Genomic DNA, 14,462 nt, shown 5'->3' on the forward strand with positions numbered 1-14,462 from the left:
GGATAATTATTATGATTATATTATTAAGTTTTATATAATGAGTATTACCTTTATTTTAATATTTTAAAAATAATTAAAATTATAAAAAAATTTACTACTTCAATGAAAAAAATTGATATAACTTTTAATGTAAAAGTGATAGGTCAACCCTTTCAAAATATTAATTTAAATTTTATCCCATTTAATAATTTTGAAAAAAAAATTGCCCCGTTTGGATGGTTAAGCCTTTGTTTGAGAGCTATAAGCTAATATTCCCATCACAAATTTACTCATGCATATCTCATTAAGGACGCTATGACATAATAAGACAACCGGAAGAGGAAATCTGGCGTACGAGAAAGTTATTGCATGTGGGAAAGTTTGGCGTAAGCGCAAGACTAACCACAGAATCTCACAAATCAGAAGCACCAAACCCCACATGAGTATACTTTCCTTTTTGTTGGGTTAGAGATGAGGCCAAATCATATCATAATTTGCATCAAAGTGAACATATAGCATTTTGCTTTGCATCCCTTTTTCTGTTTTATGGTTATGATTTCGATTCCTAACAACATCAAATCGGGTACGATACTGGGATTAGATCAAGTAACCTACCTCTCTTTCTTTCTTCTCTTAATTATTATTTATTATTAGTTTTCTTTTAAAGAATTTTAAATTAACTTTATTTATTAAAGACTTTTTTTTGTTCTTAAAGTATCAAGTATATTTTAATTTAGTAAGTATAAAGGATATATAGTTCAAAAGATATTTTAAGAAAATAGAACAGAATTCTTATGTTGCCTCTAGTAGTGTTCCGTTAGCTCGAAAGGCAGCATACGCATTACTGTTTACTTGCAGCATTAGATATAATGACTAAACGTGCAGATTAACTAACACGAAACTGCTAAATTCCGAACCCCACTTATTGGTGCTTTGATTTTTTATTTTTTTGGTGGAGATTAGTGCTTTGATAATAACACTTGTTTTCACTGCCTACAATATAGGGATGGAGATGGGACAAACCATTTTTTCACGACTGCGACAATAATAAATATATAGAAATGACAGACTTCACGACGGCAACAATATTTAACAAAGTTCCAAACCCCTTTTTTGTTAATAAAATTATTTGATCAATGCCTTGTAAAAATTGGGAGAAAATACAAAGCAAATTTCTAATCAGAGACATGTGATAACATTATTTTCAAGGATTTATTCGGCTTACAATATTATTTTTAGATTGTGAAAAATCCTCGTGATATAGCAAACTCTTCTAAGATGACCCCAAATAACTAATAGTTCTTTGTCAACACAGTCTGTAGAGCGATAGATGAAGTTGTTGGATAAGAACAAGAAAACAAAGAATGCTTAAGGAAAAAGAAAAGTGTTTTTTATAAAAAGGAAGTGGCGATCAACTAGATATGATTTGATCAAGTAAAACCAGCTGTGATCAAGTCAGAATATCAAAAAATAAGGGTTGAACTAAATCAAAAACTTAACAAACAAAATTGTTTAGATAAAACAAATTTCAGAATTAAAATAAAATTATTTGATTTTTTCTCTCATTTAAGCAATGCAAGACTTATTGCCTCTTAAAACTTTCAAAATACTCATAAAATATCCAACACACCTAGGGGTTGATTTTTTCCTTCTAGAATTATTTTTTGCTCAAACTCAACTACAAACTAGCTGCATTTCAACAAATGTTACAGTATTTGAATTGCGCCTTTAAATAATATTCAGTTATTATTTCACCAAATGTAAGTAGAAACGGCAACAAAAGCCTCTTTCAACTGAAATTCTTGGTTTGCTTCAGACTCTTGTTTGGTACTATTAAATATATATCACCATGATTATGTGTGCCATAACTATCTTTAGCTTTAGCAATACTTTAGTGTTATAGCAGGGGTACACATTCAATAATACCGAGCAAGAATCCCTTGCTTTTGGGGCACCTAAGAAGATATTTAGTTAGAAAAAAAAAAAAAAAAACATATGTATGCTATACAAGAAGAAATCAAGCATTGCATTACAGATGTGAAATCAATGTTGCTAACAGAGAGAATCAAGCCTGAGGGAGTGATAAAAAATTAATAGCAAATTGCCCAGGTTTCCTGAAAATACTTACAATCATACAGTTGCTGAGCGAAGAGGGAAGAGGAAGATATATACAGGTTGGCTGGTAAATAACACAACTCGTGCAAACTACACCATTTCTGCTACAATTATTAAATAGAATAATTACTTTAAGGAAGGAGAATGACAATCAGAAAAAGATGTACAGCAAGCTATGGGTTCAAAAGGTTACCTAAACTTTGCAGTGTAATGCAGTTCTCTTCGTTTTGGTTATCAATGTCAGCTACTACTACTTGTGTAACTATACATGCTCTTCAAAAACACCATGCACCAGACCCATTTTTGTCCCATCAAATCCTAGTCATGTTAGAGTATATACTGATTCTCAAAGCTAGTAGCATCTATTTGGCATTGCCAGTACGGATAGCTGTAGGTAAAATTCTTTCTGATTCACATTTCTTTTTCTCATTTTCTGCTGTTTTCTTCATTTCAAGCTCTAGCTGCTTGTGGTTTTCTTCATGGGCTTTGTTGAACATCCTAGTAAAGTTGAGCAAAGTTGACACAACTGCAGAAAATTCAAAGGAATTACAAGAATTAGCAGTATAGAAGTACAAGTAGAGTCATCAACATTAGTACACAATGGGACTGGAAGGAGGGGGGAGTGCACTTATGATTTCTTCCCATAAAAAAGAAATCAGAGATAGCCCTGCATACCAGTTCCACAATAGACTTACAAGAATTTGCATAACATGAATTGTCAGTTTTTGGTTTCAGAATGAAGTATCCAATTGATAGTTGGGAAGCTAAAAATAAAGATCGTTCATAAAATAATATTAACTCTCCCATATATGCAGCCAAGTGAAGAATCCATGCTCTTACTTTGTGGAAGGTATTACCTTTGGTTCTTTTTAAATGAAACAAGTGATAGTGTGTTTTACACTATGAATTTTTTCTTGTAAAAAGGACTGGAGTATATAATTTTAGTAAAGCACAAAGCTAAAAATATAATTATCATAATCCAAATAGAGGGTGCTCACTTAAATCAACCATCCAGAAAGAGATATTTGAAGTTTAAACAGTCACACACCTTGCTCAAATGGGCAACGAGCTGGATCTTCACCAAAATAGAGAATCAATTTATCCACGTTCCTACCCTGTAAACATACACTCTACAAGTAAAGCATAGCCTTTATATGGTTTTAAAAGATCTAATATATGGTAGAAAGCCTACCACGCTGGAATATAGTGAAGCCAATGAACGGACATCAGCTTCAGCAGAACCGAGGAAATCTTTCAATTTCTGTGGCAAAAAAAAATGAAGTTGAAGACTGACAATGCATATAATTTATTAGAGTTTTTAGCAAACAGAAAAACAATTTACAATTTTATTTTAATCTCTCTCACATTCTGCTGAAGTCGGAACTTGTAAACTCTCGTATTAGACCCATCACAGACAAGATGATGGTCATAATTGCTATCTTGATCATAAGGTTACACAACACAATCTTACAATTTTTCACTGCCTCTGCGATCCCAATTATATGATAGTACTGTGATAGAACCCATTTTGGTAGGATCACGATCTTACTCGTAAAATGGAAAAATCGTGTCCCCAAAAAAGCGCAATAACCTTCTTTCCCATCGTGTCCGAGCCCTATTGTCTTCCAAACACACTCGCACTCATCGAAACAGCTCACTGGTGACTGGTTCGTGCTGCTTCTCTAAGTTCTCTGTACTTTTCTGTTTCAAGCTTCACCACCTTCTGTCACTGTTGCCTGTTCAGGGTGCTTGTTCTGATGCTACTTTTTCTTGTTCGGAACATTGTTGGGTGCTTGTTCGCTCTCTCCCCCTTGTTTTCAGAGGGTTTTAAGTTGCTTCTTCCTCTTCATCTTGTTGCACGTGAAGGTGAAGGATGTTCTCTGTTTTTTGACTAGGTTATGGGTTTTGATGCTGTTTTGGTCTTGGTGTTTGTTTTAGTGCTGAAAATCTTTTAAAGCTAAACAGGTTGATGTTTAACTGTTTAGTTCTCTGTCTCGTCAATTGTTAAAAACTTGGTGTTCTGTATTTGGAGTTGTTAATTAGTTACTGCTTAAGCTTAAGTTGTTATTTTGTGAAAAACTTGGTGTTTTGTATTTGGAGTTGTTAATTTGTTACTGCTTAAACTTAAGTTGTTATTTTGTGACTTGTGAATTGAATATGTCCTTAAGGATTTTCAATTTAAGCTAATGTATTTGTAGAGATTTAAAAGCTAATTTTCTTATTTATGTTGTTGTTTATATATGTAATCCGTGTTATGATCTCATGATTTACTATTTCCCCTTCCCTTTTTTATACCAAGTAAAATCTCCATTTTGACTATCTTGCAGACAAGCCTCAAAATGTCAGCCTCCACAGAATGGGGATTTAAAGAAAATGGTCTTCATTCACAGACATGGTTGCAAACTCAGTTGACTTTAATTAACGTGTGTCTACACACACACACACACACTTTTCACAAATAAGTAAGATTTTTTTTTTTTTTGTGGCAATGTGAAACTTGAAGCAGCGAAAATGAACAAGGGCAATTTAAGAAAAGAAAAGACAGTAGTTGGCTTAATCAATTATAGTAGAAGAAAAGGCATGACACTTATACCTTGCGGAAAGTTTCTGATATAGGCCCGTCATTTTCAGAGGTTGATAGTTCCTGTACCACCTTTTCTAATCCTTTGTTTATTGCTTGCATCTCCTCAGCCAAAAACTTCAATTGGATCTGGATCAAGTTATTTAAGTCAGTGTTAGTACAATGCCTATCAACACGATGAACTGAAGAGCCTTTGAGAAGTCCAGAACCTTTGCTGCTGGCTCTAGGTTAGCAAGATCCTTGGAGAAGTCTAAAACTTCCGGCAGTTGGTCATCTAGCACCTATTCGTACGCACAGTATCAGATTAATGCATTAAAGATGAAAAATCATAATCGCCTTAATATCAGAAGATGAAAAAGCAAAATTTTGCCCCAACTTAATATCAAAGTGACTCCATAGCACAGAAGAAACTCAATCATTTCTTTCTAAGAAAAAGAAAAGAAAGAAAAACCGAAAATAGAAATTAATAATTCGAAATATAATTTTGAAAGATTTAAAAAAAACAAAAAGGAATAAATAGCAACATGTACCTTACAAAGATAATGCATGAGAGTCATCTTCTTATCCCGGGCACGTGTCTCTGTGAGTTTAAGAAGGCTATCCAATCTGAATCCAATAGCAGAACCTAAAAGATGATTGGAACATATAAACATAACTATTGATAAAAGGAAATGAATAATGTTTTTTTTTTGGTCAATAGGAAATGAATAATGATAAGTCAGAAGCTAAAACAATAATAACAAAAACGATGCAAATGTGAGTTATTTGGTTTTCAGCATATATGTTTAGAAAAAAAGACCATGGTTCCAATGAAAACTCATTCATCATCATATATCTAGCTACATTTTTTTAATGAAAGCTGTAAACATTTACAAATTTTTAAATGACCACAAAACAACCCACTTTTCAATCCCCTTGATTTATTTTGTTTTTATTAGAATACAAAAAAAATAGAATATCTATATTCTATCCCCCTAACCTTAAGTAAACGTTTCAGGGGGGGGGGCACTTAAATCCAAGGAGAGACAAAATACAAAAACCAAAATTTTAGCACCAGTATATTGATTAGGTCTGGGGCATAAGAAATGCATTCATCTAATTTGGTTTAGTTTTCACTAAACTGGTCTTAAATTACAGAAAACAAAAAACAAAGTCTCTCTAATGAAAGTGTACCATGCACAAAGGCCATAAATTACAGATATTTTCTAAAATTTATGGTACTTTTCTTTGTGTTACAAACTTGAATGGTTCATGTCGCATCTATCTACTTTGTATATTTGTTTAAACATACCCTTGGCAGTTCCTTGGTTCAAAGCATTTCCTAAAGAAAGTATTGTTTGCATAATTCTCTTTAATTTGACAGAATTCCTGATCTGAAAAGAGAAAACAAAATCACAACATCCAAAATGTTATTTCTCATGAAAAAAAGAGAGAAAGGAACCATGTTGCAAAAAGATGTTTCCGTAAAAAGGAAGATATCATGCCTCTTCTGAAGCAGCATTCACAACACTTAGGCTATTTCTAAGGTCAGAAACCTACATAAAAATATTAACAGGGTCAAACTGGAAATCAATTTAAATCCATTTTTTAGTAAAGATGCATTAAAATAGCAATATTTCAACCTGAGAGTTGAATTGAATCTTGAACGAAAAAACTCTGAGCTTGGATTCCACCCGTGGTACTTTCATCAATTCCATTAAGAACTGTAATGAAAAATTTATGAAAATATAATTCAGATTCATGCCAAGAGAAGGTAGAAATGCAGTCTCCACCATGAAGATAGCAATTACACTTAAAACTGTGTAAGCAATGCTAACAGAAGAGATCTAAAATATAAGCACTAAGCCAAAAATCATGAAACCGTATCTACCTGTTCACATCTTCCTAACTTCTCCTTTTCCCCATTATAACCCTGTTCAGAATAATGGAGTTATGAATTTTTAGAAAGATAGAGGAGACTCATTATAAATTGAACTCAGCATAATTATTAACCATAATCAATCTGCCAACCTTAAGTAATTCCATCTCCTCTTTTGTAGGACAAAACTTTATGAGGTTCTCAACCTGATCAGTGTCTAGTGCTGACTCCTCCAGTGCTAAAACTGAGCTCTGTGAATATTTCAAACAAGCCATTATTAATGAATAAAAACTCATAGCACTTATCGAACATGACATGAACAAGACTTGAAAAAGAAAATGTTAATGGACAATAGGCATTATTCGTTCATTCTTATGACACACCTAATCAGAAATGTTAATGGACAATAACAGTACACTATATAATTTTCCACCCTTGTTTACTTTAGGCACGTTATTGTAACTTCATTTCATAATAGGGTTATACAGATATCTAGATAAGCATGTCTAAAATAACAATCTTTATAAAGAAAGTCTATAAACGGTGTACAAAATAAATAAATAATATTGTTGAAAAGATCAATTCAACCCAACTCAACCTTTTATCCTTACAAAAAAAAAAAAGAAATCCTAATGATAAAGGTTTTTTTGTGCAACCTTTTATCTTGGCATAATAAATAGATAGATAGTATTATCACTGATCGTATCTATCATGAGTGCATGTACTGACTGAATTTTAAAACACAGAAAAATGGTTTAAGCAAAATTGTTAAAAGTTCTACAGATATTTCATATAAAACCATGGACACTTCTCCTTCAGTTTAGTCTTTCAATCCAACACCAAGAAACTGGGCTCCTCAATAGCATTTATATCTTCCAAAATCACAGCATAGAACAATTATTCATACATTTTTCCCACAATAAAATAACAATTCCAGTTAATTTACTAATGTCAAACCTTGTTTAGTGTAAGCTTAAAAAAAGAGATTTTGTGATACAGGTTCTTTATTATTTATTTATTTCAAAATTTACTATTTTTAACTTCTAACAAAAACACACAATTTTTTTAGGTTTTAGGTTTTTGCTTTTTTTCCATAAAACTTGCATAATCATTATAAAATTTTAAAAATATCTTTTAATGAAAACACTTCTTTAAAAATGTGCACACACAAAAACCAACAAGCCCTCGGTATGCAACAGGGGTACAAGTTTGAAAGAAAGGAATTAGGTAGAAACATTCAGGCCTTAATTTGTGTTGAAGAGAACTGAACCACAAGATAGAAATATTCTACCATCAATTTCCAATAGAGGTAAAACTATTTAGCTACAGAAAATAGAAATTAAAAACACTAATGGAAAACAATAACAGGGTGAGAAGGACAAGTGTACCATCTTCTTTAGTTCTATTATAGAAGTGATGTCAGCATTCACAGTTTCCAATGAAAACAAATCACTAATAAGTTCTAGGTAGACTCTGAATCAAAAGAACAAAGGTATCATTCAATTGTCAATCAAATCATAGTCTTCTTATTCACTAGCACTCCATTTTATTTTGATGATAGTACTTGGTTTTCTTTACATTATCAGAGACCATAAATGTAATATCAATCTTACCATTAAATCATGCAACGGCACTTTCACTTTTGAAAGCATGATTTCACAATTATATGCTCGCCTATGCTCAATCTGCAGGGAGTGATAATATTATCAATCAAAATCAAAAGGATGGTAATTGTGTCATGGGCCACCAAATATATATCAATGAGAAAAATGATAAATAGAATCTATTTTAGGATCTACACCACACAGATAAACACTCATTATCTCCCACATTGCACTATACAAGTGAACTCTTATAGTTCTATAATATGTGAAAGGGAAAAACTACCGCAGACACTACTGGTTTTAAGATGGGTTGGTTATATAATAGTATCATACTAAAATTTTCCAAAGTAATTAATTTCGTGAACATTAACTTTGATACTTCAGTTTATCAACTCTAAAAGTTTCCATCGATGAAAAGATAACAGATGACACAATTTACAACTTTATGGTTATATAGAACCAACATTGATGCCCCGGGTTATAATTACTAGGAACTATCACATTTCTTGCATTTTCCTAGTAATTAGTTCTCTTGCACTTCCCCATCACATTCAGTTATAAACAAGCAGATTATGTAAATATCCGTAAGCAGTCTCAGTGCTACTGCAAACTGAATCTAAATTACCAGTTGCACTTTATCAGATTTAGGGCCAGCTGAGCTTTGGACATTTGACTTTTTGGCAGGACCTGAAGGGACTGCTGCTGAGAAGAGACTCTCAAGCTCTGACATATCAATCTCTGGGGCCCTACATTAAGATAATAAAAGGAGGCGTGTAAGACACTAGAATAATAGAAGGATGACTTGTCATAAGAAATGAAACACCATAGCCAATCAACATTACTTGGAAACTTCGCCAGATTTCTGTGTCTCAGCCCACAAACTTCCTTGCACTGCTCTAGATAGTTTCAACCAATGCAATGGCTTCAACTTTTTGGTGTTATTCTTTGAGCTGATCGTACGTGATAGAATTCGTCCCTTTGAACTAGTTGGTCCTGACACATTATTCCCATCACCACTCACAGAAAGAGACAATGGAAATGGACTGCCTGATTTTAGACCTCCTTTAGCAGGAGGAGGTGGAGCAGCAGGTGCACCAGGGGGAGGTGGAGGAGCAGGTGCCCCAGGAGGAGGTGGAGGAGCAGGTGCTGCAGGAGGAGGTGGAGACTTTTGCAATGAAGAATTAATGTGATCTGAGGAAGGTGGTGGTGGTGGTGGTGGTGCTATAGTAGAACCTGCAACTTTCCCTGAGAGACAAGGAGGTGGAGGAGCATTAAAAGTAACAGGTTGCTCCTCTTTTGGTGGAGGGGGAGGGGGTGGAGAGGGCCCACCTCTAACCTGTGGCTCCACATTCATAGGAGATAGAGGAGAAGGAAGGGGTTCGGCTTTAACATGTAGTTCTTTCTTTGGAGGAGGAGGAGGAGGATGTGGAGGTGGAGGAGGTTTAGCTCGAACTAGTCTATGATCCTTCAGTGGAGGGGTAGGAGGAGGAGGTGGAGTTGGAGGTCGTGAAGGGGAAGACTCTAGTCTTGTTCTAATAGGAGGAATCTCATTCACATTTTTGGAAGAAAGTAAAGGAGATGGCTGAGTTGAAGTAATTGCTGAAGCTGAAGGATGGGAAATGGTGTCTGCTGGTGACTTACTATGAAAAGTAGATGACAATTGGGTCCCAGGTGTAGGGATAGAACTTCTGTCTTGTGTTTGGTGTTTTGATTGCAAAGGCAAAAGATAAGAAGGGGGTGATTCTGTTTGGCGAGGAGAATCATGAACTTCTTTAGCACTAGTGGATTGAGGCCGCAAAGGAGGTGTTCTAGGGGGAAAAGAAGTATCAACAGAAGAAGATAAGGCAGGATGAGGTGCCTGCAGTTTTATGTCAACATTTGTCGGTCCTGTTGGACATTTATTGGATTCCGTGGTTCTTTCTGAAGATATGGCTGTCTCTTGATAGATGATGTTAGATGTACTAGGCTGTTGTGGAATACCCTCGACCTTGTTGGCCTTATCCTCTTTTCTACTCATGTCATTATCTGGTGATCTCTTAGTTGAGGATAAAGATTGTCTTGCTTCACTCAAATTCCCCTGAGGAATTCTAGGACTTGTTTCATGCAATAAAGTGCCATTTTCCATACACTGATCAGAAACTGTATCCAACCTGTCATTCATAGCTGAAGCACTCATCTGTTGGAGCACATTTAGTGCAGCATCAGCCTTGGGGTTCATCCAGTCTACATGGCTAAAGATCTCTTGAACCTTCGCAAATGCTTCAATTGGAAGTCCTTCCTTCTCCTCAAAGCATGAGGTACCATCCGCAATAACTGCTGCAGCAGCATCCATCTCTGAGAAAAGGATCTTAATACAAACATAAACCAAAAATAAATAAATTCAATGTTAGAAATATACGATAAAAAAAAATTATGATTACAGTTGAAAACAAGTTGTACCTCGGCTCTAAAATCTTTTGGAAAGTGATCTTTAGCATCCCATAAAATGTCAATTTCATCCCGGTTAAGCATCAAAATATTAGATCTAACAAAAGCTGTGTTGAACATGACTCGGAACATCATCTTTTCACGATCCATGTTACCATTCAAGTTAATGCTCTCAATGACAACATCACCTTGAATATGGCAATTGATATCGATTTTGATAAGTTCACACTCTCCCTGCAACACAAGTTGATCAACAATATCTTTTAGAACAGCAAACATTTCATCATACAAAAACATTTATTAAAATTTAAAGAGCATGGGCCCAATCTGATTTTAATTGTTGGGATATATTGTAAGGCCTAAATGCATAAGGTGTATTGAAATTTGATTGGGATCTCCTAGATGCCGAACATTGATTATATTATACAAACTTATTTCCCCTCTCTTTTTTTAAGCATTTCACCCCTCTTTTTCCTATTACATTTCAGCCTCTTGGATCAAAATTAAGACTCATAAAATGAAGCTCCCACATTTGTCAAGGAGCAATAAAGAACCAGGTATCACTGCATGCATATTTTCCAAGGTTCAAGCTGCCAAAACATAATTATTCAAATTTGACTCAATAACTAGAAACACAAGTTTGAGCTGCAATTGGATGGTTTATAACTATTTAAAGTTTAAACAATCTGAAATCGTACGAGACAATTTATATAAAGTATTCTACAAGTCAAAATGGCCTTAAACGAAACCAGCATTGAAGGAGGAAAACAAAAATGGAGATTTTTTTTCCTATTAAAAATCTAAGAGCCCGTTTGCCAAAATTTATGAGGTTGCGAGTAATCTCAAGATAGCTACTGACAGATTTCAGCAATTTTTGGCAAAATAACAGTAACATCATAGTCTTTTATCTGCTAAAAAAATTATCTTCCCTGCCAAAATGTCAGGATAATGGTTTTCATGCTAAATGCAATCAGTTCATGTCTTCTATAAAGTACAGGCTCCAACAAAACATCAACAACAAACTGAAAATCCTAAAAGAGGAGGCACGAGAACTCAGAGCAATCCATTTTAAAGCGAGGTAAATTCACATACCTGCTTATAGGCCCGGACGCTTTTGCTTCTCTTCGGTGTTGAGTACAACATTTTTGGATTTTTATCAGCACTAAAGGGATCCTGTCCATAAATTCTAAAAATGGGATGACAACCACCTTCCCCATCAAAGTTTGGGAAGAATCTGAGAATGATGCAGTCCAACATGAGTGCCCTGTCCAGGGGAGGCCAATCTAAGGCCACATTCCTCCTGGAAACATACAAAAGATACCTCAGTTGGGAAGGGGTTGGATTCAACGGGGACAACAAATGCAAAAGCTCGTGCGGAGCCTGCTTGTAAACCATATCCAGAGTCCTCTGCTCCCCAGTATAAACCTTTCTATAAATCAACAATGCAGCCAACATGAAAGCCAAAACAGGCCAACCACCACGTTCACAATGCATCAGCAACACATTATGCTGGCTAAGAGAGAGCCAACTTTCACCTGACCTCAAAAAGTGGTGAATGAGCTCCATTTTGAGTACTGGAACACCCTCGTAATGCCGGGGATAGTCCATGATAGTAATGTCATGCTCAGACATGATATTTGCCATCTGACTCTTCGTATCTTCCTCGCGAAAATTGAAAATCAGAATCGAAGCATCAGGCAAGTTCTCCCTTAGTTGGCCAACTATCCCATCCATGTACACTCTGTAATTCTCTTCATTCCAAGCATCCGTGGTGAAGCAGCAATCAAAAACTACATTCACAGTTAAGGCTACTTGTTAATTCCAACAACAATCACTAACTCCTAAGTCCTAACAATAACAAGTTAAATTCATTTCAAATTGAACAAAATAAATTTCAAATTCAATTCACGTGTCATTGCCGCATTTCCAATCAATCAAACAGATACCTGATGTTCCTCGAATCATGTTCAATTGCGAAATCATTATTCACAAATTGAGAACGAGAAAAAGAGAGAAAGTACCGTAAACTCTCTCGCAGATCTCGAGGAGTCCATCAGGAGGCTTGCGGAAGAACAATTTGCGGAGCATAGCCATGTCCGCGAAGCTTCAGATTCAGTCTTAACGAACCCTATCGCACGCGATGGATTTGAGAACCACAACTTTTCATTCGGCGAACGGTAACGTAACGTAACGATTTGCCTTGAGCTTCACGGCGTAAATGAGAAAATCGCGAAGCAGCGGTTTCGCGGAAAAATGCTAGAATGAACGAAAAGAGAGTTTGGATTTATCGTTGCTTCTGTTTCTCTCTTTTTTTTGTTTCTCAGTGAAAAGAAAAGGAAAGTTTTACGGGGAAGATGAGATGGGTCCGTTGTTTTTTTTTTTTTTCGTAGCTGAATAATGCGATTGCAGCTGAGAATACCAACCGACTCACAGTGACCCGGTTGGTGACGTGGAAGCCATTCTACGCGACACGTGTATCGTTGTTATCCATGACGGGTAATCTTATTCACTGTGATTTCCCATTTTCGGAATTTTTCCCGTTATGTAACAGTCTTGTGTCTTGAGTTCCGTACGATTGAGAAACACGTGTCTCCATCATTGCAGGATAAGTGTTTGTTAGTTGTTAGCACTGCCATGTGGGGTTTCGTTTTTTTTGTCTCGTCTCGACCCAAGACTATATAACAACAAAAAAAAAACAAATGTCTTACTAATTATTGTCTTAGAAACTAAAATTAAAAAAATATTTATTATAAAAATTATATAAAAGCATAAAAAACTATAAGCAACACAATTTTATTTATCTCAATAAAATTATCTATTTTTAGTTTTTAAACCATTCTTAGAACATTGGTTAGTATTTGTCAAAAACAAATTCTTGATTCCATTATTATACTAGTATTACCTTTTTATAACTTTTAAAATTTGTTGCATTTATTTTATGAGTTAATAGGTATTCACATTTAGTATAAAAATATTTATATTAAGATAGTTATAAAAATTAATAAATTTGCTGTAAAAAAATTAATAATTTACTGATTTGTGAATTTGAATATTAATATAACAATATTTATATTATAAATGCATATTTATTCTCACATTTATAATAAACTTTAGTTTTGCATTTCGACCACCTTTTATTAGAAAGATATTAAATGTATGGAAGCAAACACCACTTCCATTCTCATTCGCTCGAATTCTCCACTCATTTTAACTGATGATCTATTTTGGTCCTTTGAATTTTGTTTGTACATTTTATTAGCTTTAACTTGTTAACCAATTTGATCAACAAAAATTATCTAATCCTATTCCTAACAAAATGCCGGAAAAAAGTATGACAAGTTACCAATTGAAATAGAAAATGTACTAATAATAATAATAATAATAATAATAATGATATACTCTGTAATAATGTTGTAATATATTGAAAATAAATAAAAATTCATATTTTAAAGAAATACTAAAGAGTAACAATACTTGTTTGAGATTTAAACATATATATATATTAAATAAAAATATATATTTATTTTAGAATTTTTAATTTATTAATATTGTATTTTCATTTGATATTTTTGGTTATTTTTAGTAAGTATCCTTAAAATACAAATTAGATCCTAACTTCAGCAATTAAAACAATGGGCACGATTATTAATTATAAGTAATGCATCATTAATTGATAAGCCAAATCAAAATATCAACCGAATGCATTTTATTTCTATTCTTCATCGTTTTCTTTCCCAGCATCTAAAGAAAGGGTAAGCGCCACTTTTTTCTGGAGCAACTGTTCCACTCTTACTTTTATTTTATGAGTTATACTCTTGCTTTTAAATGCAAATTATATATATATAAAAAAAAAAAAACTAAAGTGCCTTAAAACGGGAGAATTGAGAATATAAGACTA

General features: G+C 34.2%; 1 protein-coding gene across 2 annotated transcripts; it reads right to left on the reverse strand.

The window, feature by feature from the left end:
• Positions 1-1,766: 1,766 nt before the first annotated feature.
• LOC114394277 (formin-like protein 13) lies at positions 1,767-12,932 on the reverse strand. 2 transcript variants are annotated; one of them, XM_028355961.1, is made up of 18 exons: positions 12,586-12,932; positions 11,657-12,354; positions 10,577-10,798; positions 8,980-10,484; positions 8,763-8,883; positions 8,147-8,218; positions 6,686-6,784; positions 6,546-6,587; positions 6,298-6,378; positions 6,160-6,210; positions 5,967-6,048; positions 5,206-5,300; positions 4,885-4,956; positions 4,688-4,804; positions 3,287-3,355; positions 3,143-3,209; positions 2,288-2,620; positions 1,767-2,195 (listed from the first exon to the last, which is right to left on the reverse strand). In XM_028355961.1, exons 1-17 carry the CDS (start codon positions 12,656-12,658, stop codon positions 2,457-2,459), a joined length of 3,630 nt encoding a protein of 1,209 aa, XP_028211762.1. In that variant the 5' UTR covers positions 12,659-12,932; the 3' UTR covers positions 1,767-2,195; positions 2,288-2,456. The 2 variants fall into 2 exon arrangements, with proteins under 2 accessions (XP_028211762.1, XP_028211763.1); XM_028355962.1 differs by having other exon boundaries at positions 1,767-2,198.
• Positions 12,933-14,462: the final 1,530 nt, after the last annotated feature.

The sequence above is a fragment of the Glycine soja genome, chromosome 2, assembly GCF_004193775.1.
Source record: "Glycine soja cultivar W05 chromosome 2, ASM419377v2, whole genome shotgun sequence".
NCBI classification, from domain to species: domain Eukaryota; kingdom Viridiplantae; phylum Streptophyta; class Magnoliopsida; order Fabales; family Fabaceae; genus Glycine; species Glycine soja.